Source organism: Giraffa tippelskirchi, chromosome 10, assembly GCF_054371585.1.
Source record: "Giraffa tippelskirchi isolate mGirTip1 chromosome 10, T2T-mGirTip1v1.2.pri, whole genome shotgun sequence".
NCBI classification, from domain to species: Eukaryota; Metazoa; Chordata; class Mammalia; order Artiodactyla; family Giraffidae; genus Giraffa; species Giraffa tippelskirchi.
In genome coordinates this window covers 154,158,251-154,185,159 of record NC_137284.1, presented here as the reverse complement: position 1 = coordinate 154,185,159, position 26,909 = coordinate 154,158,251, and the positions used below count along the sequence as shown (strand labels likewise).

Genomic DNA, 26,909 nt, shown 5'->3' with positions numbered 1-26,909 from the left:
GAATCTTCCTGACCCAGGGATCAAACCCAGGTTTCCTGCGTTGCAGGCAGATTCTTTACCATCTGAGCCACCAGGGAAGCCCCAGTTGATCATGAAGTTTCCTTTAATACTAAAGACACAGACACCCTATCTTCACAGCAAGGGGCATGCTTTATTTTAAAATAAATGCACATACTTCATTTTAAAGCAGCATTTCCCCCCTGATATCCTTCCAAATTAAGCTTGTAACTGATTTAAAAAAACTGAATAATAATTTGGCATCTTCCTCCAATTGACGCTCCTTCTATAAAGAAGCATTTTCATAGGAGACCTTGAGTCTGACCCCACACTGTGGATTTCTTGTTTGTTCGAAGTGCGTTTTTCCAGTTGCCATTAGGCAGACTAGTTTTCCTTAAGTACAGATAAAAACTCTGTCTCCATGAGTTTTCTTGTGAAATGGTCAGAGGAGCCCAATCTTTGGCAAGCTCACTGCTATAGCCTTTCAATTTGGGATTTCACCACCAAAAAGCTTCACTGTTTTTCATAAACTTGTTTCTGGGTATTGACTGTTCTTTCCTTTTGGTAACCTCACTTTGAAGGGTTTGCCAAGGGGGCCATTATTAAGCTCTCTTATTTAGTGATTGAGTGATTCTCCATCTTGCTACACATTAGAATCACCCGGGGGAGGTTTTACATCTCTGGCCATCCGTATCTTACCCCTGAAGTATCTGATTTAATTGGTCAGGAGTGCGGCCTGGAAATCGGGGTTTTTTAAAGCTCCCTAGGTGATGTGCAAATGCATCTGAGATAGAGGCAAGTGCGTTTGACTTTGTTATGCACATGATAAGTCATGGGGGGAATCCGGCTAAAACGTAGGTGCTGATTCAGTGGGTCTGGGATAGGGCCTGGGCTTTGCATTTCTAACAAGCTTCCAGGTGATATTCATACCGCTGGTGAGGACCACACTTTTCAAGGCACCAGATCACATGGATCTCCTTCCAAATGTCCTCTATTCAAACCAGGACTAAAGGAGCTCTTCCTGTCCTGTACCTGCACAGACTTGAGTAACACAATTTACAGCTAGAAATGTCATCTTTGTGTATGCACCGTTGTTTTGTTTCTGGATATCTGATAGTGAGTCTCTTGAGTCATATAAGAAAGATTATCTAGAAAAGCAAAACCCCAGAATCAGAATTCAGAGTGATGAACTTAGGCTCACAAAAACTAGGCTGCAACTGCTGATGTGGGGACCTACTAAGAACCCCAGAGGTGGTATGAAGATTATTTTAAGCCAAGGATATTTGGGATTTGACAGAAAGAAATCTTTTGGGAACTTCCTATATCTGACTACAAATAGAATGAGACCATAAATCTCCTTTTCTGGGAGCTTTTAAGTCCCAGGAAGGAAGCCAAGAGCAAAGCTACCGGAAATCACCCTTTCCAGGTGGGGGTTTATGGCCTCGAAAAGGACAAAGACCATTCACACCGGTATGAACAAACATTATCACAAACTTTCTTATGTCCTGTTTTTCCTTTAGAAGCCCATTTGTTCTTCCCAGAGGTCTCCCCCACCTTCTGTTTCTCTACGAAGAAATGTGTAGAGGAAAAGTTTGTCCTCCTGGACACTAAGCCTCTGGAGTCTGATATTAAATAATCTTCCCTTATATCTATTTCTTTCTCTGCCCTCCTGTCCAGCCCCCAACCCCCACTCTCTCTTTTTCCCACTCACCTAAAAGAAAAAAAAAATGTTATCTAAATAAGCCTTCTGTATCATATCTCATAAGCAGTTTTCTGTTCTCTTAATAAAGTTTGTGAGACGGAGACACACATTTCTTTATAAGCATTTACCCATTATGGAAATTAACCTGGAATTTCAATTACAGAATAAATTATGATGATGAGACTGATTTAGCAAATGGTAAACACCAGATAAGAACTATCTGCTCAAGTACAAACAAATTTTCTGCAAATGGAGCTTATGTTATATAGGTCAGGCCACCATAATACCTGGGTTATAGACTTCTGATTTGAACATTGAAATGTTCCCTATATACATTACTACATCAATCAGAAGAATGAAAGTCATGTATAAAGCAAGAATTTTTTAAAAAATAAATGAACTTGGGACTTCCCTGGTGGTCCCGTGGCTAAGACTGCATTCCCAATGCAGAGGGCCTGGGTTCGATCCCTGGTCAGGGAACTAGTTCCCACATGCCACAACTAAAGATCCTGTATGACACCAAATAAATAAACATGAAAAACAAACAACTCAAACTTTGGCCTTTAAAACTGGATCTCACAGATCATCAAGCAAATTTGCTAATTAAGGCAAGAACGAATACGAACTCCTATTGGACCAAAGTAACGTCTAGAGGCTTTTGAAACTGATTTCTTGGCAGCCGACTGAGAACATACACGCTGATGGCCTCAAGCAGTGAGAACCTGTAACAGCATAGGAATCTGCCTATTTCAAAGCGTAGGCCTTGTCTCCACCCACCCTGGCATTTGGAAGAATCTATCTGAGAAGTCTCTGTCCTCCCCAGCCCTGACAAGGCCTTGTCCCATCTCATATTTTCACTATTTTTCTTCTTTCAGCACCAGGACTGCTTTCCTTTGTTCAAGCCAGCCCACGAGGAAAAGCCAGCTGCCGTGTCATCCTAACAATACTTGTAGAAGGGAATTCTTTTTAAGTACTCCTGGCACACAGCACCCTCTCCACGGTACTGGAGCCCACGTGTGAGGAACAAAGAGGACTGTCTAGTCTGTCTATTCTGACAACAGGGCAATTCTGGCTTCTTTTCGAAGCTTCACAATGCTTAACAGGCAAATCCTGGCAAGAATTCATGATGACAAGAGCTTCCTGGAAGCTGATAAATAACTGTTTGGGGGTGGAATATGTATAAGCAATCAAACACACGATGTTTCCATGATGAACTGTTACAAATCAGAAGTTAGGGTCGAGGAGGACTACAGAGCCTTGACTGGACATTCACACATCATAGCAAGTTGTGTCTAATATAATAATGGCAACCACTTTGTTAGTGTTATTGCAGCTAAACTTCTGTCCAGTTTGCTCCATGTCGATGGCTCGCTCTGCCAAGTGTTTTAAATCCATCATCTTGCAAGAAGTCTCTAAGTTAGGTCTTCATTTCAGACATGGGGAGACTGAGGAACAAGGTTAAGAAAACTGCTGGGCAGAGGCAGTGACGGTATCAGACCCCAGGCCTCTCGCCCCTGCCTTGCCCCTTCCTGTCTTGGGCATCAGCAAAGTCAGTCATCACTTTGGAGACTCTTCAGTAGGTCTGGAGGTGTCTCAGAGATCTTGCCCACTTCATACCTTAGGGGTGAAAAAGCAGAGACTTGGAGCGCTTACTCAAGCAGCCCAACCATCTGGGTAGGGCAAGGAGGGGGACCCACGGGCTCCCCACCACTCAGAGCCATGTGGACACCGAATTTGCATCCAATTAATTTTGCAGCCGACCACTGCATCCCTTCATTTTACTACTATGCTTTCAAATGACCAGTATTATTACCCGCAGAAGTGGTAAAAATCCACTGAGCTTTCTCAGCCTACGTGCACCCCTAAAGCCTGGAAGGCTACAGGGTTGTTTGTATAAATGCACTGTTGGGAGAGGAACCTGACAATTTCAGGTAATCTTTTAATATTAGAACACAGATGGCGGGCCTGCAAGGCAGCTGAATCACAAAGGCAGAAGCAAGGAAGTGATTTGATCAGATCATCCTACAGTCATGTTGAAGACATCCATTTAGGCATCTCACTATTTCACTTAAATGCAGAAGTGTCAATAATGCTATATTCCTTCCCTTCAACTTATTTACTTCTGGCCCCGAGCAAGAATGCTGCTGCTGCTGCTGCTAAGTCGCTTCAGTCGTGTCCGACTCTGTGCGACCCCATAGACGGCAGCCCATCAGGCTCCGCCGTCCCTGGGATTCTCCAGGCAAGAATACTGGAGTGGGTTGCCATTTCCTTCTCCAGTGCATGAAAGGGAAAAGTGAAAGTGAAGTCGCTCAGTCGTGTCCGACTCTTAGCGACCCCACGAACTGTAGCCTACCAGGCTCCTCTGTCCATGGGATTTTCCAGGCAAGAGTACTAGAGTGGGGTGCCATTGCCTTCTCCTCCGAGCAAGAATACAGTGGTACATTTTGAGCCCTGGAAGTGCTAAGCACTCTTGTGTTCACACGTTCCTTCTCTTCCTTAATCCCCCAACTATGTCACCAGTGATGGTCTGTTACTAATCCCCATTTTACAGATGAGAAAACTGAGGCTTAAAGAAATAAAGCATTCCACACAAGACAGGGCTTTGGACTTTACCTGAATCCAGGTGGTCCAAGTGCCAGGGGTCGGTGGCGGACGACATGGGTGACAGGGTGAGCGGGGAGGCCCCGCAGTTGGATTCCACCAGCTCGCCCTGGATGTGCACGTGAGCTGAGGCGTTGGTCTGCCTCAAGGCCGCCTTGAGAGGGGCGATTTGGTTGAACTGGACTCTGGAGAGGCACCCGGTGAATCCTGGGGTGTTATACTTGTGGATCTCTTGGTCGATCTTTCCTGTTTCTAAAAGAGAAAGAAAGAGAAAGTAAAGATCGTGTCCCACTCACTCAAATCTCTAGATCACAGCTGTACTCTTGTCTTTGAATGTTCGTGTCCAAATCTTACTCTTGGCTTTCAGTTTAAGATACTATGCTCTTTCAGATGAAACATTAATGACTTGATAAGGCTTTAGGGCTGGAGGCTTCACGTTAAAAGGACCTTCTCTGTCACTGGAGAACATGGTAAGAAGGGTAAGACTATATTTGCTAAAATAAAATACATTCCTAATTACCTTCCAGCTACTTGAGATGTTGCTGAAACAACACTCACTTGGCTCTGACTGACTTTTCACCTCTTTTCTGATGCTTCAGTGACTCTCATATATACTGAACAGCCTTCCCAGACCTCCTGGTAGATTATGGTTTCCTTTTGTGCCTCTTGTTTTCTTCTTTAGAATTTTTTTTTTTTTTTAAAGAAAAAATGATTCCTACAGTCTATAATCATGGAGAAGGGAATGGTAACCCGCTCCAGTATTCCTGCCTGGAGAATCCCATGGACAGAGCTTGGCGAGCTACAGTCCCTGGGTTTGCAAAGAGTTAGTCGGACATGACTGAGCAACTAACACACACACACAACCTATAATCAGGCATTTTCTTCCTTTAGAATCCAGTCCTCTGGAAATTCTGAGGCTTCCAGAATCCCAGCTAGTGTGGGAAGGGCGTTTTGGGAGTCAGGAAAGTTTCCTAACTCAATCACAAACATACAAATGCATTTAAGAATCATCACCTCCCCCAAACCTGTAAGTTCAGCCTCTTCTCCTAAACTAACATTCAAATCAGGGGTGAGTCTGGGTGGCGGCATTTCCAAAGCACTGTTTGAATTAATATAAACACACACTGGGACATCCCTGGTGGTCCAGTGGCTAAGACTCTGCACTCCCATGCAGGGGGCTCTGGTTCAATCCCTGGTCAGGGAACTAGATCCCACATGCCACAGCTAAGACCCGGTGCAGCCAAATAAATAAATAAATAAAAAGAAATCACATGGGCATCCCTGGTGGCTCAGACGGTAAAGAATCTGCCTGCAATGCAGGAGACGCAGTTTGATACTTGGGTCAGACAGATCCCCTGGAGAAGGGAATAGCAACCCACTCCAGTATTCTTGCCTGGAGAATTCCACGGACAGAGGAGCCTGGCCGGCTACAGTCCATGGGGTCACAAAGAGTCGGACACGACTGAGTGACTAGGCACTCACACACACACATCATCATACCAGTTAGGCAAAAGCAAGTGTCTTCTTGACCATGGCCCTGGATTCTAGAAGCTACCAAGCAGAACGAGCGTTGAAGAAGTCCTAGATCCTCCTCCTCCGTGGTTCTTATCAGTGTGGTTCCTGGACCAGCACCATTAGCATCACCTGGAAAGGTGTCAGAGCTGCAGGAGGTGCGGCCCAGCCCTTTGCACGTCAGCATGCCCTCCAGGTGATCCTGATATCGTTAAGGTCTGAGAACCACACCTAAATTATGGGCAATGATGATGCAGGGCTGCAAACCCAGGGGGTGGGCAATCAGCTCTCCAGAGAAGAGCACAGAGCTTATATTTTGGGTGGGAGACTACGAAAAGGTCATGATGATGACCTTTTAAATACAAGGACGGGGATGTGAGCTATTCACCCTTCCACTTGAACTGTGGAAAATAAAGACTTTGGAAAACAGGAGCTAGATGCTTCTTTAAAAAGCTGGGTTCAGAGCAGGTGATGTTTCTAATGGGGGAATGAATACAGGTGAAATAGTCTTGTATAAAAATTTACTCCCCCACTAATTAAAGCATAAATCAGTGGCGAAGGGAGCTTTCAGACCTTGAGGGCACAAGAAATGAATGTATTGATTATTCATCACATTAAAAAAATCAGTGTATTGACTGACCTGTACTAGTCCCGTGTAAATCTCGATTAGCAGAAGAGATGACAACGGGGACGACGACGATGAAGACGGTAATTCTGGGGATGCTAATAGGGTCTCACTTAGACAAGTACGTAAAGAAATTTTAATTAATGATTTTCCATATTTTCCTCTTGTTATAAATTTCAGTCTGTGACTCTGAGCTAAAGTACATTCCATTTAAGATGGAGAGGCAGGGTGCACCCGCCACTGTGTACAAAAATCCTGCCATCAGGACTGTCCTGATGGTGTCCTGAGGTTCCTCTGATGATCAGGAAGAGGCTCGGCTCCCACCGACACCTGCGCTGGCTTGTTCCCCTCTTCCTCCCTTGCCTCTTCCTCAAGGCTTGCAGGCTACATGGTGATCCATTGTTTGTCTCCTTGTCTATTGTCAGAATCCCTTGTTCTACGTTCACCAACTTGCCTTCCAGGCAGACATTTCCGGTATTTGGTTTCCAACCCCTCCCTCCGCATTGGCTCAGATGGTAAAGAATCTGCCTGCGATGCAGGGGACCTGGGTTTGATTCCCGGGTCGGGAAGATACCGTAGAGAAGGGCATGGCAACCCACTCCAGTATTCCTGCCCAGAGAATCCTGTGGACAGAGGAGCCTGGTGGGCTATAGTCCATGGGGTTGCACAGAGTTGGACACGACTGAGCAACCTAGCCCGCACACATGCACGCACCCTGGGCAGCTCACAATCTTGCTAGGGAAGAAGCATACAACCCACTAACTGGACTTGTGAACACAAGCTGCCCAGTAACAAGAGTCAGTATTTGTTGAACCCTTAAAATGTGCTCAATGTTCCATGCAAATTGGACATTTAATTCCTAGAAATACCCTTGGAGGAGGGAGCATTGCTGTCCCTGTGTAATATGTGAAGCAATGAGGCTTAAGATCCATCCCCTGCTGAGGCCAGGCAGACCCCAGGGCTTCAACCCCTACAATGTTCTGAGCAAACCTTGTGCTTGGTAAAATGATTAAAGTCTATCCCCTGGAGGAGGAAATGGCAACCACTCCAGTATCTTGCCTGGGAAATCCCATGGACAGAGGAGCCTGGTGGGCTGCAGTCCATGGGGTTGCACAGAGTTGGACATGTCTGAGCGACTGAGCACACACATGGTAAACCAGGGAGGCAGGTTTGCATGGGGTTCTGGAAAGCACTTCAGGAGGAGTAACACTGCAACTAGGGTTTTTTCGGTTTTTGTTTTTGGTTATAAGAACACTTAACATAAAATTTACCCTCTTAACAAATGTTTACATATACAATACAGTCTTGTTAAACTTACAGGCACTCTGGGACTTCTTCTTGCATAAGTGAAAGTATACACCTTTGACCAACGTCGCCTGATCCAGCCCCCCACCCTGGCCCCTGGAAACCATGATTCCACTCTTGGTTACTATGACTTTGACTATTTCAGGTGCCTTATGTAAGTGGAATCATGCAGTATTTATTCTTCTGTGTCTAGTTTATTTCACTTGGCATAACGTCCTCCAAGTTCATCCATGTTGTAGCAAATGGCAGGATTTCCTTCTTTTTAAGGCTAAATAATACTTCACTGTCTATTTTATTTTCTTCATCTGTTCCTCTGTCAATAGACATTTAGGTTGTTTCCAGGCCTTGGCTACTGTGAATAGTGTTGCTATGAACACGGGAGTACAGATATCTGTTCGAGGTCTTGATTTCAATTCTTTGGTGAACATACCCAAAAGCAGAATTGCTGGATCCCATGGTAGTGGCTCAGACAGTAAAACCATCTGCCTACAATGCGGGAGACCCGGGTTCGATCCTTGGGTTGGGAAGATCCCCTGGAGAAGGAACTGGCAATCCACTCCAATATTCTTGCCTGGAAAATCCCATGGATGGAGGAGCCTGGCAGGCTACAGTCCATGGGGTCGCAAAGAGTCGGATACGACTGAGCGACTTTACTTCACTTCACTTCATGGTAGTTCTATGTTTAACTTTTTGAGAAACCTCTGCACTGTTTTTCAGAGTGGCTAAACAATCCCCTATTCCCACCAACTTCTCCACGTCCTCACCAATGCTTGTTATCTTTTGTAGAACTAGGTTTCGAGAATGAAAGGAAAGAGAATTCCAGGTTGAGCCTGTTGTGAGGTTTTGGTTCTGGGACCTAGGGGCATCATATGAGGTCAGAGCCCAAGGCCAGATTGGGAAAGACCTTGAACATCGTGTTAAGATGTTTGTATTTCAGTAAGAAACTCAATGATATTTAAGCTGCAGGGGATTGTGGTGGGAACCACAATATCTAATTAGATATTAGATTAGAAAGATAATTCTAGGGGAGCATAGCCATTGCTCTGAGTAGGTCTGCAAACACCCTGGGCAAAGACAGGGGTTCTTCTCTTTGCAGTAGGGCCAAGGCAGAGCTACGCTGTGGATAAAGTGCCCCATTCTTCACCAGCATCCTCTTATCTTTACTCAGCCACTGCAGTATCTATAGAGGCTCCGTTTTGGATTTGTTTCCTCTGCTAGTGAGATGGGTAAGAAACTTCTGATCCCGGCTACCTTTTATATGGTCCTTGACACAGTTTCCTAAACTTCAAAATGGGCAGGCTTGGGACTTCCCTGGTGGTCCAGTGCCTAAGATTCCTCCTTCCCAAGGCAGGGAGCCCGGGATCAACCCCTGGTTGGGGAAGATACTCACATGCTAAAACTATAAGAGCCACGCAGTCAAATAAATAAATAAATAAATAAATATTTTTGTTTAGAAAGGGCAAGCTTCTGATCACACCGCAGAAAATGAGCAGTCTCAAAGTTGTATACACATGACGGTTCCCAACTTACTGCGGGGTCCCCACTTGTGAAAGATGCGGGGTCCCCACTTGTGAAAGATGCGGGGTCCCAACTTGTGAAAGATGAGGGGTCCCCACTTGTGAAAGATGCGGGGTCCCCACTTCTGAAAGATGTGGGGTCCCCACTTCTGAAAGATGCGGGGTCCCCACTTCTGAAAGAGCTGTCCTCCCCTGTTTCCTTCTGACCTCAGGGGTCAGTGAGGGGTGAGTGACACAGGCAGATGGCCAGAGGGGAGCCCAAGGCAGGGGGTTCTGACGACAACCAGGAGCCAGGGGGACAGAGGGAGACAGGGGCTCTAGGGGCCAGGCCTGGGGTGCGGAGCGCTGCGAGCATTGGTGTAATGTCCGCTAAGTGAGCAGAGGTGGGACCGGGCTGCAAGGACAGCCCCGGGGGATGAGCTGCCCCACTTTCGCCTTCTCTTAGCCGTCCATTCACTCCGCTCACTCTCTGCGTTAACTCTTCCCCGTCTGTGCTTTCTCTCTTTTGGGGAAAATCCGCAGGGTTTCAACTGTTGTTCTTTTCCTGAAAGGCAGCTGGGTCACAAAGACGAGGGCTCTGATGCCCAGGAAAGCAGAACCAATACTTTCAAACCCGGATGTGCTTCTGGATGTGCTTCTAAAGACCCTTGGCTGAGACCCGTTCCCCCTGGGGGCCATGAATGCAACGGACGCTCTTGTCTCTTCAGGGCCAGAGGGTTCCAACTCTGGACCATGTGATAATGACATAAGAGCTTCCACTATAAACCAAAATTGGTACATGTGTGAGGTACTGTGTTGAGTACTTTAAAAAATTATTTATTTATTTGGCTACAACAGGTCTTAGTTGTAACACAAGGGATCTCTAGCTGTGGCATGTGGGATCTAGTTCCCTGACCAGGGATCAAACCCCAGGCCCCCTGGAGCCTTAGGAGCACGGAGTCTTAGCCACTGGACCACCAGGAAAGTCCCTCTTTAGTACTTTTTATGCAGTATTCCACTGTTTTCTAATGACCCTGTGAGCCAAACAGGGTTATCCCTACTTCACAGATGGGATGGTTTTGAACTGTGGTGTTGGAGAAGACTCTTGAGAGTCCCTTGGACTGCAAGGAGATCAATCCACTCCATCCTAAAGGAAACCAGTTCTAAAAGAAATCAATCCTAAATATTCATTGGAAGGACTGATGCTGAAGCTGAAACTCCAATACTTTGGCCACCTGATGCAAAGGACTGATGCAAAGACCCTGATGCTGGGAAAGATTGAAGGCAGGAGAAGAAGAGGGTGGCAGAGGATGAGATAGTTGGATGGCATCACTGACTCAATGGACATGAGTTTGAGCAAGCTCTGGAAGAAGTTGGTGATGGACAGGGAAGCCTGGTGTGCTGCAGTCCATGGGGTCGCAAAGAGTCGGACACGACTGAGCAACTGAACAACAGCAACACAGATGGGAAAACTAAGGCTTGGAGAGATGAAGGTTTTGTCAATGAATGAACATTTATGTTTCATTCAAAAAGCAGAGAAGTTAGATGTTTCATATTCTCAATTTCTCTCTGAAAAACAGACTATATTATGGAGTTTTATATTCATGTAGATTTGGGGCATTTCTATTGAGGGACTCTTCATAAGAATGGCACAGTGAGGTTTCATTTTTAAAAACTTTAAATGGCTATTAGAGACTCCTTTAAGACCATTGTTTCATTAGTGAGTGAGCCAATAATAAAGACTTTTCAAAATGCTCTGAACTGATGTCAGAGCTTTTCCAGCATCGGTTAAAGCACCAGCAAGTTCTGTAAACCCTTGTCTGGGATAAAAATCTATACTACTTAAGAACATCTAAGAAATGACAGTAACACTATCACTTTAGTGCTTTTGAGCTCATTAAAAGTAAATTACATTAATCTGTGAAATTGATTGTGCTGGTGTTCTAGTGAAACCAAATATTAAAATACGATTTACTATAAGAAGCTACCTTCTGTGTGGCGATGTCTTGGCTGAGGACTAATCTGGGGGAAAACCTGCTCAAAGCATGCAAATTTCAGAAATGCAGCGCAGTCACTTCTGAAATTAAGTTCTCAAGCTGTCGTTAGCACTTTAACGTCTTGTATTCATAGTGATATGGGTTATAGAAAATAGCCCACTTAAAATACTGATGCAATTCCGGGTGAAACCTTAAAATGAAATGCTCTTGACAATACTTTTAAGGAGGGTGCAGCAATTACACTGCAAGGCATTAGCATGCTTTCTGGGCTCTTTTTTACTCTGTTGCTGAATACCGAGTGACAGGCAGGGGTGCTTGAGAAATGAGAAGAGGAAAGGGCACTTGAGCAAGAAATGCGGGGAGAAGGAAGCCAGCCTGGTCGAGGACTCAGCTGTGAGAGGGCCTGGAGAACACCCAGGAGCCTTCTCAGCGATGGGACACGCATTCTGCTCCGACTTACAAAGTCATGTCTCATTTCTCTTCAAGATGATTCAAAACGCATCTATACAGTCTTTTTGAGTATCCCAAGGGATCTATTCACTGGCTGATTTTTGTTGGGTTTTACAATTCTTAGAATTTTCTATCAATATTCCTTTCTTGGGGGGATACGATATTACGAAATACGAAATAACACCATTAACGTAATGTCTTACGTTTTATGAAACAGAGCCAAGAGATCTTAGAAGGTCGATAAGACCTGCCGTAAGGCTTTTGCTAAGGCTCTGCTGTGCGCCCCTCACTGTGCCAGGGGCTGAGGGAGTCAGCCTTTTAGGATTCGGGGGATCAGAAAGGGAGGCAGACCTCCCCTTTTCTCTGCAGAGACCGCGGGTACCACTGGCCCAAAGCACTGCCCCTCCTCTAGTTCTGACCTCAACTATCGGGAGGAATATGTCCCACTGATGGCACTGGAGGTGGTTTAAGGTTACTCACAGACTGGATGTTAAATAACATCCAATCTCGGGGTGACAAAGTTAATTCCTCTCAATTTTCTTTCCATCCTGCAAAGATAGGGTCTTAGGTTGGCGCCAGTTGGGACTGGACTGTTTTCCACCACCCATACTTGCTATGTTCCCCTTTTAACAAAGAAAGAATGGACCTGGATACTTCTGGAGGCAAGAGTATAGAACTTCACATAATTTTCATAGAATATATTTTTATCACTGCCTTATCATTATAGCAAGCACTAAGGGTATTTCATTTCATGGTCGCATTACAAAATTTCCAAAGGAAATTATAAACATTTTCCTTTTAGCATGTGTGCCATTGCTTCAGTCGTGTCTGACTCTTTGCAATCCTATGGGCCATAGCCCGCCATGCTCCTCTGTCCATGGGATTCTCTAGGTAAGAATAGTGGGGTAGGTTGCCATGACCCCCTCCAGGCGATCTTCCCAACCCAGGGATTGAACCTGTGTCTCTTAACGTCTCCTGCATTGGCAGGTGGGCTCTTTAACACTGATGCCACCTGGGAAGTCCTTTTAGCACAGATTTAAGCTTCCCAGATAGCTCAGTTGGTTAAAGAATCCACCTGCAATGCAGGAGACCCAGGTTTGATTCCTGGGTTGGGAAGATCCGCTGGAGAAGTGATGGGCTACCCAATCCAGTATTCTTCGGCTTCCCTTGTGGCTCAGGTGGTAAAGAATCCGCCTGCAATGTGGGAGACATGGGTTTGATCCCTGGGTTGGGAAGATCCCCTAGAGAGGAGAAAGCCTACCCACTCCAGTATCCTGGCCTGGAGAATTCCATGGACTGTATAGTCCGTGGGGTCACAAAGAGCCAGACACGACTGAGCGACTTTCACTTTCACTAAGTAAAAAATGGTAAGTCCATTTAAAGAAAAATATTAAGTAAATAACAGTAACATAGGTAAACGGAAATGGAAAACATGTAACCGGAAATGGCGAAAATTATACCATTGGTCCTTGACCCCTTGATTCTCGGTGTTAGTGGCCTCTGTTCCCTTCAGATGGAATTCCACCTTCCTCCCTGATAGCCAGGATTCTTTATCACTTAGAACACTGTGGTCCCGCCGCCCTTCGAAAGGAGGGCTCTGAATGGCTTTCCCTCAGACCCTGCTCCTGGCTCTAACGGGCCAGAAACCTGAATTTGTGCCTCTACTGGATTTACAGTTTCCTTGAGAGCTAACATCGCTCATTCAGTCCCTGTGTCCCACAGACAGTCTACACCTGGCATGAAGCAATCAGCCGGTGACTGCTTGCTGACCACACCGAAACTCAACCTTAAATGTCTGTCATGCAGTTTGCTTGTGCCAGAAGGGCCGAGCACGCTGGAAATTTAGGCACAGCAGGGTTCACTGGGGGCCAGAGTTCATCAGCCTCAAGGGTAAAAGGCTGTTGGACGTGGCCTTGAAAGAGGAAAGGGAAGTAGTGAATTTAGATCCAGTAGATCACTATATATTTATTTCCAGAAGTACTATTACCTGGAAATCTGTCCATCTCACTAAGAACGCACTGGTCTCTGAAAATACTCCCATGTGGCTCTTAAACTGACTCTTCGCTAATGGTGAATATCCACTGTTACATAAACCCTCTAAGCACAGCTATACAGGACCTAATGAAATGAGTAGGAAGTGGGCTTGAAATTGCTGCCAGGCTGAAGATGTAAATAATCCTTGGAAAACCAGGCTGGGATGAGATTGGTGAGCAGTCATCAGGTGTAGACTTGAAAACATGAGTAGGTCCTGAGGGGCTGGCAGCCACCCTAGGTGGGGTGGGGACCCTCGGGTTAGTGCTGAGCACCTGGGTTTCACCTGAGAGTGCAGCTGGTGTGGGTATGAGGGTGGCCACCAGCTTCCCATTTGGCCACAGCTGTAATAATGGGAGCCTGAATGGGTTTCAGAATTTATTATTCCTAGAATAAACAAATAGGAAGTAACCAAAACAAAAAGACCCCCCAAACCCCAACCAAAAAAGTCAAAAGCATTAATCTAAAAAACCAAAACCATACCAAATAGGCCTCATTCCTCAATTCCAACATGATTAAGTCATAAACACTAGGCAGGGCCCTGAAATGTCAGAATCTAGGTTCAGCCTCAGCTCCTGTTCTTACAGGCAATGTGTTTTGATCAGTGACGTCTTGCTGACCAGCTACCTTTCAGAAGATGAACAAATAGAATTAAATCCATATACATAATTGATGTATAAATTATGCACCCTGACATTTTATTAATCCCTGAAAGAAAGACACTAATGAGATTTTGTTGTATCTATTATATGCTTTTCTCTTTTATGAAGGAAGGCAGGACTAAGATATGCAGGTGTAATTTAAACAGCTCGTGACCTGTGACATATGCTAACTCAATTACAAACAGCAGTCTGCAGGCAGAAGCAGAATCTTCTGTTCCTTCTACATCGTCTGTGCTATCTTTCAGTTTGTAAATCCTTTCCCAAGGATTGAGAAAACGAAGTTGTATTTTTTTTCAGAAACATCAGTAACAAGAAATGTCTTAATGTGAAAATGGTAGCTTACTGTACTCTTTCTCAAAGACAGAATATTATATTTGTATTTGTATAAACTGATCACAGTCCCTCAGCTTTGGGGGACAAATCTATATATAGAGAGATATAGATCTATGTCTATATATATAAAGAATATAGATGTAAAGATATATAGATGTATGTGTGTGTATATATATATATCTGTATATATGTGTGTATATATACATAGATATATAGATGTAGATATGTATATGTAGATATATAGATAGATACATACGGATATGTATGTGTGTATATAAATATATAGGCATAGGTTAAAACTGTCATCCTCATTCCTAAAATCTAGCTTGAAAACTGCAAACTTACTATGATTGCTAGTTAATATAATACACTTGTTATGGCAGAAACCAACACAATATTATAAAGCAATTATTCTCCAGTGAAAAATTAATAAATTTAAAATATATGATACAGCTGTGATTGCAATATGAAGGGAATGATATGATCCTTGCTAAAAACAAAAGACCCAACATGGAATCAATTATGCTAAGCTCCAGGTCACCAAACTGAGACTTAAACTTCATCACAGTATTGGCTCTGTCAGTAGTGGAATCTTAAACCAGTCCATCAGGAATCACCTGATCAGCACTTGTTAGGTAATCTGTTTGACTGACCCATGACATTCTCTAAAGGAAAGTAACTTTGAAGTAACCAACCTGTCTTTTTGCCAGTATAATCTCAGTGTTCCCACTCCTTTCTGCCTATAAACAGACTTTCACTTTATATAGACTCTTAGTGCTTTTTATCTGCTAGATTGAAATGCTGCTGGTTCAAATCAATTTTTGCTCAAAAAACTCTTAAAATTTTTTAATATGCCTCAGTTTACCATTTAAAATCCCTTAGCTGTTTCCAAAACAACAGACATTTGGCTTCACACAGAGGTCACACATTGAAATATGGTTTTCCACTTTTTCCTGGATGTTTTATGTTGTCAGATGTGGGACAGAAAGACGGGTGCCCCTGCCCTTTCTGCAGCCTCAGGTGCCCTGCCGACACGCACGATTTTTCCAGGCAAAGAATAACAAGCTCTGCTGAAAGTGACAAGACCTTTCAGAGAAGTGGACGTACCCGTCAGTCAAACCAGAGAGCTGCGTGTGGTGGTCTATTTCATTAGAGATGCAGGCTGGTTTTACCTCTCAGAGTCTCAGTAAATACAGGCTACGTGCCCAGCTACCTGCTATTGGAGAACAGACACACTTGTATGGTCTGAAAGTCCCACGAGCTGGAAATGAAAGACCACCTTCTTACTCACTGGGTTTTATTCCACATTCGCTTTAAAAAAATCTTTTTATTTTATTTATTTTTGGCTGAGTCTTCATTGCTGCACGAGGGCTTTCTGTAGTTGTGGCTGAGCGGGGGCCACTCTCTGGTTTCCATGCACCAGCTTCTAATCTGGGAGCACAGGCTTTAGGGTGGGGACGTGGGCTCCGTAGCTGTGGTTGAATGGCCTTAGCTACTCCACGGCATGTAGAATCCTCCGCGACCACAGATTGAACCAGTGTCCCCTGCATGGTGAGGCAGATTCTTAACCACTGTACCACCAGGAAGGCCTCCGTGTTTGCTTTTGCATATAACGTGTAAGCAGCAGAAATAGGATCCTGTGTACAAAATGACAAAACTGTATGCCCTGCTTCGGCTAAACCTTTTCTTTGTGTTTAAGCTTTGGAAAGCTCTACTGAACCGTAGCCAACACTATAAGGAAAGTGGGTGTCAGCTCCTAAGTTTCTTACTTAGCTCTTCTCCCAAACATTGAAGAGCATTCCAGCCAAGACCAGCCCATGGTCAGTTGAAGCTAACTCCATGGGGAGTAGGGGAATTGGGGTCAACCGGAAGAGGAGGGAAGGGTGCTGACCTCATACACACTGCAAGCCTCATAAAGAAATACAGGCTAGGGACTCCCCTGGTGGTCCCGTGGCTAAGACTCCACGCTCCCAAATGCAGGGGGCCCGGGTTCCATCCCCGGTCAGGCAACTAGATCCCTTGTGCCAGAACTAAGACCTGGTGAAGTCAAATAAACATATAAATAATTAAAAAAAAGAAAAAAGAAGTACAGGCTAGGAAAAGCATCGGAAAAATCTGAAAAGTGAACGCATTATATTTCCTGATAGTGTCAAATTGAATGATTCAGTAAAATAAAAAATGGTTTCCTTCCTTAGTTCTCCCTTAGTATTCTAATTCCTACCCTAGGAGGCCACTACAGCCATCTTACCCAAGGGAAGAAAACCCTTTGAGGACAAAGATCACAGGACACAGGACAGTGTAAGTGTGAAAGTGTTAGGAAACGGACACCGGCACAGGGGTGGAGGGCAGTGGAGTTCCCAGGGTGATGAGACTGTTAGGAACACACAGAAAGACAGGGGAGCCCTGCTGCCAGAAAGAGCCCTGGGGTGGGTCCCCCATATTTTGCTTACCATGTTGTATAACTAACATAAGAAAGAACTCACACCTTGGGGCCCTGATGTATGAAATGCCATCTAGAAGATGGAGCCTAAATGCTCTGAGGCTGAACCCCAAACTGGACTGGATCAGCACTCGAATCTGAACTCTACAACTGTAACTGCCCAGGATGCCTCGGGGTCCCCTTGCGGGTCCAGACCTGGATGCTGGAGTCAGGACGTGGCCAGGCAGGCCTGTGGGTATCTGAGTGTATTCCCTGCACCAGCACCTTTTCATCCGCGGTTCCTCTAAAACCAACACTCGTATTTTCAGCTTGGAGCAACAGCCTACGAGGGTGGGGAACAGGGGCAGAGGCTATCAACATTTAGCATGCTCTTAGGTATCTCATGGCATTTTCATGGTCAAGGCAGGTCTGTGTGGGCTCACGATTCCAAGAGTAGCATTTTAAACGTAGATTTATGAGATGAATAGTGGGGAAATTTGGTCAACGGTGGGTGTTGGCTTCTGCTCACAGTGCCACTGGCTTCCCAGGTGGTGCTAGTGGCAGAGAACCCACCTGCCAGTGCAGGAGACGAAGGAGATGTGGGTTCGATCCCTGGGTTGAGAAGGCACCCTGGAGGAGGAAATGGCAACCCACTCCAGTGTTCTTACCCGGAGAATCCCATGGGCGGAGGAGCCTGGCGGGCTACAGTCCATAGGGTCACAAAAAGTTGGACACAAGTGAAGTGACTTAGCAAGCATTGATGTTAGCTTCAAGGGAAAATTTTAGGCGTAGGATTCTCAGTTGACATTTTATTATTAATGCTTTGGCAATCTGGATAAGGACATCCATGGCAGATTGATCGGTGTGTCTGACAGCGTTTAGGGGAAAAGGGGTGTCTCTATGTAAGACGACAGGTTTACGACCCAAAGGGATACTGAGGGGTTGAAATGATGGCCTGGATCTGACTAGAGAAGTTTAGCAGACACAAGTGCTTACTTTCTATAGCTGGACATACCACTCTCCCCCATCACCATCAACATCAAGTTGGACAGGACACACCTAATGACAGCACAGATCCCCTCCTTCTCCACCCCCCCAACCCCAGCCCAACAGGAGGAGGGTATTTTAATCGTGAGCAGTCTAGGAGTTAGGAGTGAGATGGGGTTGAGTCAGGGAAAGGACGGAGAGCCAATTCTAGCCCAGGAGGTGGTTTATGAGACTGTCCATATAGTGGTCAGAATAAGCCCTGAGAGGTGCTGAATTCAGGACAGATCATTCTGAACCAGGCAGTAATAATCAGTTAGGGTGTGTACAGCGGAGGCCAACACTCTTGAAGCCATGTCTCCTATGACAGAGACGAAGGAACTGCAGAGGTCTACTACCTGATGTTCGGATCATGGACCGCTTCCCAGGTGGTTCAGTTCAGTTTAGTTGCTCAGCCATGTCCGACTCTTTGCGACCCCATGAATCGCAGCACGCCAGGCTTCCCTGTCCATCACCAACTCCCGGAGCTTACTCAAACTCATGTCCATCGAGTCGGTGATGCCATCCACCCATCTCATCCTCTGTCGGCCCTTTCTCCTCCTGCCCTTAATCTTTCCCAGGTCCTGATGCGAAGAGTTGACTCATTGGAAAAGACCCTGATGCTGGGAAAGATTGAGGGCAGGAGGAGAAGGGGACGACAGAGGATGAGATGGGTGGATGGCATCATCGACTCGATGGACATGGGTTTGGGTGGACTCAGGGAGTTGGTGATGGACAGGGAGGCCTGGCGTACTGCAGTTCATGGGGTCGCAAAGAGTAGGACATGACTGAGCGACTGAACTGAACTGAACTATTGGTAAAGAACCCACCTGCCGATACAGGTGACGTAAGAGACGCGGGTTCAATCCCTGGGTTGGGAAGATCCCCTGGAGTAGGAAATGCAACCCACTCCAGTATTCTTGCCTGGAGAATCCCATGGACAGAGGAGCCCGGCGGGCTACGGTTCACAGGGTTGCTAAGATTTGGACACGACTGAAGTGATGTAGCACGCACACAGTGCTGTAACTGAAGCCTCAGCCCGTGTGGACTATGAGTTCCTCCCGATGACTCTGGCCTAAACCATTTCAAGTGCAGAGGCAAAGCGAGGGTAGAGCTGATGTGAAGAAGGCGCTGAGCACGCATCTGTCGCCAATTTACCTAAATCAAGTGACTTCGGAGACTCAGGCGGGGTTTACAGGTCTGTTGATTTTCCTTTTCCTTTGAACGAAGGACCAGGGCTTCTCTGTGTGGTGTTTGCTCCGGGGCCCTTCATTTCAGCTCCGACTGTGTGAGCTGCCTGCAATCTCCCAGCGGGGCACCTCTCTTACGCCGTCATTACCTCTCCTCTCCCTGCGGCCTGTACCTCCCGACAGTGCTTCTGTCTCCACTTCAGAAGGTGCGAATTACAGCGGCTGCAGCACCTTGAGAAAACGCGTTTTCCCAGCACTGGCAGTCATTTTCTCTCGGCATCATGCTGCGTGCTTTGTTGCAGAGATGGTCGGAGCTTAAAGTATTTTATGGGGCAATGGCATTCATCTCTCTTCTAAGATATGTTATTGTGAACCCTAGGCATCTTGGGAAAATGGAAGCAGCCTGGCAGAGCTGTTTTTTTCTACATAACTGAGGATTTAACTCTTCTGGCCTGAGCACACTGTAGGTTTCTCATGGAATTATGTATCTCCAAGGCTTTCTCAGCTCCAGGATACCTGAAAGCAGGGCCATGTTCTAACTTTCAGAGCCTTTAGGCACTTCTGCCTGCCCGACCCAGGGGTCGAACAATGTCTTCTGCATTGGAGGTGGATTCTCTACCACTGGGCCACCAGGGAAGCCCTAAAAAAAATATCCAACTGGTATATTAGGTCTGTGATGGTATAAAGATGGATATGTTAATATAATATGAAAGTGAAAGTTACTCAGTTGTGTCCAACTCTTTGTGACCCCATGGACTATACAGTCCATGGAATTCTCCAGGCCAGAATACTGGAGTGGGTAGCCTTTCCCTTTTCCAGGGGATCTTCCCAACCCAGGGATGGAACCCAGGTCTCCCGCATTGCAGGCGGATTCTTTACCAGCTGAGCCACAAGGGAAGCCCTATTTATAACATATTTACTCATTTTCTTTCCCCTAAAAGTTCATTTTTTTTCTTCTGATTTTAAAAGTAATTCAAACATTTGCATGAGTCTCTGAAAGTATTAATACTTTGGCTCCAGGAACTACAGTTACTGGGCCTAATGGGTATGTCAACATCTGCAGAACATGTTTGGTGACATTTCTTGGTGGCTTGGGCTGATCTGGGGACACTGTTAATCATGGCAGGGGGACAGCTGTGAAGCAACCCTGGATGGTGCAGTTTTCAATAACGGTCTGAAGCTGCCTTTCTTTTTGGTCACTGTCTTATCAAGGTGGAGTAAGAACCATCACACTGTACTCTGGCATGGCTGCCTTTGTGCAGGAGTCTCCAGAAATCACACACCATTCATTGCTTGCTCCCTCCTGAAAATCATCTGTATTTCTACCAGCATTTTAAAAATCGTGAACCATTTTAAAAATAATGAAAGACTCATCTTCAAAAGATGACATTTCTTTAGCCATGATGCTATCTATTGTTCACACACCTTTCCCTCAATGTTTGGTCCTTGGCAAGATTCCCTGGAAAGGTTGTGCATTTAATTTTGCTGCAAGATTGAGATGAAAGTCTTATACAGATCAACTTTCTCATGGAATCTTCACTCACTTGTTCATTCATACAGTATTTACTGAATAATGACTGTAGCGATTCAGTACTAAGAAAGAGTTTTGCCTTTGAGGACTATCATTTACTTGCATATTATATGGTGTATTCTGACAATATGCTGGACAGTAATATTATTTGTTGTGTGAATTAATGACTAAATGAGTAAGTGAAAGATGAAAGGGCTACATCTTTCAGAGCTTCCCAGGTAGCTCAGCAGTAACAAATCCCCTGCCAATGCAGGAGACACAGGTGTGATCTCTGGGCTAGGAAGATCCCTTGGAGGAGGGCATGGCAACCCACTCCAGTGTTCTTGCCTGGAGAATCCCCATGGACAGGGGAGCCTGGTGGGATACAGGCCACGCGGTCGCAAAGAGAAGGACACGACTGAGTGACTAAACAACAACAAAACGTCTTTAGGATGGGCTCAAAAACCAGGTTAGCAATAAGCAAAACAAATACAAAAACTAACAGATACAAAATACAAATACAAAACAAATACCAAAAAACTAACGCAGGGAAAGCGATGGGGTGATGGGGTGATGAGATTACACTTGAGCTATGAATCAACTTAAGTGAGGATGCTAGTGTCCTTATCCAGGGGACATGCACTCCAGGCAAAGGAACAGTAACTACAAAGGCCCTGAGATAACACATGCATGTGTGTCCTGGCTTCCCTTCGAAGGCTGAAACTAGGGGCTGGGCTGAGGCTGGATCCTGCTTGCCCAGGTGCAGACTGGCTGACTTCCAAGCTTCCTGTGAGAGCTTTGCAGCAGCATGGCACAGGAGCTCTGCAGAGTCCTGGTGAGGACACCCACGTCTGCTGGCTGAGGCAGCACCGTGGACCCTCTGCCTGCACACAGCTGGATGCTGGATGGATGGATGGGTGGGCCCACAGGGGCCTGGGGCTGGGTTGGGCACTTTAGGACAGGAGGGAAGTGGTGAGATGGTGACCTTTAGTAATCCACAGCATGACAGCCCCAAAGCTCAGCACCTCTGCAGACACTAGCATGGTGATCAGATCAGATCAGTCCCCAGAGCAAAGACCTGTTAGGATGCTGTTGTGGGTTGTGTCCCCTAAAAAGATATGCTGAAGTTCCATTTCCTGGACATGGGGTCTTTGCAGATGTCATCAAGATAAGATGAGGCTACACTGGATTGGGAGGGGGGCTGCTCCAATGCCCAATACTTTGGCCACCTGATGCGAAGAACTGACTCATTGGAAGAGACCCTGATGCTGGGAAAGATTGAAGGCGGGAGGAGAAGGGGACGACAGAGGATGAGATGGTTGGATGGCATCACCGACTCAATGGACATGAGTTTGAGTAAGCTCCAGGAGGTAGTGATGGACAGGGAAGCCTGGTGTGCTGCAGTCTATGAGGTCCTGAAGAGTTGGACACGACTTGGTGACTGAACAATAGCACAGACATTTAATCATACTTCCTCTTTGGACATACCAATGTTTAGTTGAACCAAGGAATAGTTACTTAAACTTCTCGTTGAACGGTCCTGTGTTGGCACCATGAGACAGAGACAAACAGCAGACCACAATCTCCTGCAGAGACCTCACTGTCGAGAACAAACACCAGCCAAGGCCAAACGAGACACAGGCCATGATGCACATTCAGATGCATAAAACCTACAGATCTAGATGGGGGTAAAAAGGGTTGAGGGCAGCCCACAGGAAGGGACAGCTGGAAAGATCACTGAACGGGAGTAGTCTGAAAAGGAGGGGAGAGAAGGGGACGGGCAGATCCCTCAGCAAGGAAACCAGTGGGGCACGAACAGGGAGGTGCCGCAGAGGGGGCGGGAGAATGCTGAAAGCTCTCCTGCAGATGACGGGCGGGCGTCACGTTTCAGATCAGTTTCTACTTGATTGGGTAAGCATGCGAGCATCTCTTAAAGGTCTTCTTTTTAAAAAAAGTTGTGGTGCAACATACATAGCCCAGAATTTACAAGCATGGAGCAAATGTATCAGGGCTGTGTGTGAGTCAAGTCTGACTGGCACTGGTGGAGGAGACAGACTGGAGAAGACTCAGGATATGGGGACTCGAGGAGGAGGAGATCATCCTAGGTGAGGGGTGGGGAGGGTCTGACGGGAAGGCAGGTGGAGTGGACCCAGGAGAGGCTTCATGTATAAAATAGAGGCTTCTAAAACTGTGCTTTTCATCTGCGAGGGTGTGGCAAATAGGAAGAAATGCAGATAAAGGCAAATGTCAGGCAAAGACAAAGACAGGAAAGTGAATATAAGAAAGAATGTGTGTGTGTGCTCAATTGTGTCCAGCTCTTTGCAACCTGAAGGATTGTAGTCCGCAAGCTCCTCTGTCCATGGCATTTCCCAGGCGAGAATACTGGAGTGGGTTGCCATTTCCTTCTTTAGGGGATCTTCCCAACCCAGGGATTGAAGCTGCATCTCCTGTACTGGCAGGTGGATTCTTTGATCCACTAGCGCCACCTGGGAAGCCCATAATAAAGAATCAGGGATCAAACCTGGGTCCCTGCATTGCAGACAGATTCTTTACCATCTGAGCCACCAGGGAAGTCCATAATAAAGGACACTGATTGCTAAATAGGCAAAAACACCGGCATTTTCTCCAGGGGGCTCTGTTGTTCGAGCGTTCACCTCTTGGATCTTGGTCAAACTGGAATTCAGTCCAGAGGTGTCTGACGCCCAGGAGCCACCCCTTGGCAGTGTGACCATCAGGGAACCAGAACTTCCCATCTGTATTATTTGTTTTGATGACACACCCCTGGTGACTGTTACTATCTGTGAGTTTATGGGCTGCAGAAAGCCTGGTCATGCCAGATGCACACGACATATTTTTATATGTTGTATGTAATTCTCTTAACTTCTAGTCATTTAGGGGTGATTTTATAAGAGTGAGTGAATGGAAAGGTCACATGCCAAGTGAAACGGAAAAAAGTGCCAACCGAAGAAAACGATGCTGTGTTTTAGACAGGGAAATGTTTAAAAAGTGAAAGCTGTGAATATTAGTAAAATGCAAACGTCATTATATTCTGTGTGCACGCAACCACACAGGGGCATCACTATCCTTTCAAAATGAAATCCTAGTGGTAGGTATGAATATTTCCAGCTTATAGATGAGAAAACCAAGTCCATTAAGTAACTTGTCACGTGGCTTACCCATGTAGAGCCAATGTTCTTGATACTTGGTCCTGGTTTTCTGAGACCTAAGTTGCCATGAATACGAAAATGTTCACTCAGATGGGGATTCAGGAAGCACATGGCGTGGCTCTCCTTAGCGATACAGACAGTCCTTTGCTGGATTCTGTTCCCCTCTAATTGTACGCTATATTACTTTGTTTCCAAATTCCATAAATTTTTTTTCTGCAGGGAAAGAACTCCAGATAAATCAATATTGATTCACAGCACAGGGGATCCATTGTGTTTGAGCAGAGTATTTATTGCTAGCGCTCACATATGTGACTCCACTCTGCCTCATTTCATAGGCTGCCTCCCAGGTCTGAAGTCTTTGAATAACTGGAAGCAGATTGATAAACAGAGACTGAAAACAGGCTTGCTTCCCAGTAAATGAAGAGCCATGGCCCAGGATCATATGAAATCACAGATACTAAGTGTATAAAGTTAACTTGGCAAACTACGAACACTTAGAGAGGAACAGAGAAAAAGCCTCCAACTGAAATACTTTTGTAATTAACTCTCTTAATGCTATTAATACTGAAAGAACAATGAGAGGATCTGGGTACCGAATGTCTGTAGGATCGGCTGGAGGCTGATGTATGGAGAAAGCGGGTCTGGTACTCTCTACGTCTGGAGCATCGTCACCCACCCTCAGGACCATAATGACAACATCAGCCAAACTTCCATCTTTCAATGAGTGCATAGATGCCGACTGCTTTACATCCATCTCATTTAAGGCCAAGCTTTCCTTTGTTTAATCTATTTGGCGGTTTTGGAGGGTTTGTTTTGTAGGTAATACCGTCCCTTTCTCTGCATGAGGGTGGGTCTGAACTCTCCATGTTTGCCTGGGGCTGGGTATCCCAGGGAGTCCAGGGAGAGAGTTTCTACGTCCAAAGGCAGGTCCAAACGGGGAGTGTGGGTTTCTCACCAGCCAAGCAGGCTGCTGTTGCTTCTGGGACCTCAAGCATTGGAATGAAAGGGACACAGGGTAAAAGCTGGGCTCTGCTCAGAACCTGTGCGTTTCTGACTTTGAAGGAGTGGAATAAGGAGCTTCTTGGGGCAGAGGTGACTCAGGAAAGCGGGAAAGCATTCCTGGGCAGATTCCCCTTCCCCTCCCTGCCCAGCACCCCCAGCAGAGGCTGCCAACCCTTTTCCTCTGGGGTCCTGGGGGGCTCCAAAAAGGCCTGAGGGGGGTCTCGATCTTCACCCTCAGCACGCCTGGGATTGGACCAGCAGCTCGAGGGCTGGTCCTAGACAGTTTCCTGGGCCAGTCCAGGAACGCATCTAAACCCTAACAGAGCTGGATAACTTGGCCCATGTCCACGATTTTTCTACAGAAACAGTTCAGAGAACTGAATTCTGCCTTGCTTATCAAGAGAAGCCAGAAAAATGAAATGGAAAAGAAATTCTTGGAATTAAGATTTGCTTCAAAATACTGAATGCCGGTATTTGTTTGACAGGCTTAAAACCGGGCCTCTTCAATTTATCAGGAACCACAATGGACTCCTTGATCTCACCTCACCACCTGCTATGGCTCGGCACGGAGAGCTTTCATTTCCGGGGTTTATCTGACTTTTCAAGTTGTGCAAGCTTGCGATGTGCTGTACAACTCTGTTATTCAGAGATGCGCATTTGCTTTTTCTCAAAATAACATGAATTTAAGGCTAAAAGTTAATTTCCTGGCTAAACTTTAGTCCTAATACAGGAAGCTTTTGATTATAGCTCTGCTCATTATGATTGTACTCAAACCAAAATCCTTGGTAATAAAAATGCCAGAAGCTGGAGACAGGCGCACAAATATTAAAGGAACATAAAACTGGATTCCTTTTTTGGTTTGCTTTTTATCTTCTGAATCAAACTTTCTGAAGTATACTTTGCATGCAGTAAATGCACCTATTTTAAGTGTAGAGTTTTGATGAATTTTGCCAAATGTATACATCTATGTAACAGCCATCATGATAAAAACACGGAATGCTTAAATTGAAAGTTTGTGCAAATTCCCATTTTTGCTTCCCGACTATTTGTGTGTGTGTGAAAACTCATCCCTGAAAACGAAGGTACTTAATTAAAAGAACTTTCACTCTGGTTGAAGACTCTTGCTGCTGCTGCTGCTGCTAAATTGTTTCAGTCATGTCTGACTCTGTGCGACCCCACAGACAGCAGCCCACCAGGTTCTGCTGTCCCTGGGATTCTCCAGGCAAGAATACTGGAGTGGGTTGCCATTAGAATAATTCTATTTGATATTTTCAATAGCAGTGCCATTTGTATAAGAACATTTGTAGAACAATAGCTGAGCGCTGAAGAATTGATGCTTTTGAACTGTGGTGTTGGAGAAGACTCTTGAGAGTCCCTTGGACTGCAAGGAGATCAAACCAGTCATTCCTAAAGGAAATCAATCTTGAACATTCATTGGAGGGATTGATACTGAAGCTGAAACTCCAATACTTTGGCCACCTGATGCAAAGTGCCAACTCACTGGAAAAGACCCTAATGCTAGGAAAGATTGAAGGTGGGAGTAGAAGGGGACGACAGAGGATGAGATGGTTGGATGGCATCACCGATTCGATGGACATGAATTTAGGCTCCGGGAGTTCGTGATGGACAGGGAAGCCTGGCATGCTGCAGTCTATGGGGTCGCAAAGAGTCAGACACGACTGAGCGACTAAGCTGAACTGAATATGGCATTGTGTGTGACATCTTATCAGATAATGTTGATTAGTAGGAGAGTTTTTGCCACAATAAGGCTTTTTTCTTTTTTCAGAGACAAAAGGGAGTGCTTTATAGAGGATGGAGCAGGAGGCTGCCCTTAATTTCCAGGTTCCGGGTGTATGAATCATTTCAGAAGCCACAGTTTTGCACAAT

General features: G+C 45.6%; 1 protein-coding gene across 4 annotated transcripts in view; it reads right to left on the bottom strand.

Annotated features, from left to right (window-relative positions):
* CNTNAP2 (contactin associated protein 2) overlaps positions 1-26,909 on the bottom strand; it is a 2,222,175-nt gene that overhangs the window by 30,404 nt on the left and 2,164,862 nt on the right. For all 4 annotated transcript variants that reach the window (XM_081537160.1, XM_081537161.1, XM_081537162.1 and 1 more), the window contains one exon: positions 4,313-4,552. In XM_081537160.1, coding sequence (XP_081393286.1) covers positions 4,313-4,552 — 240 coding nt within the window. The remainder of the gene's footprint in view (positions 1-4,312; positions 4,553-26,909) is intronic.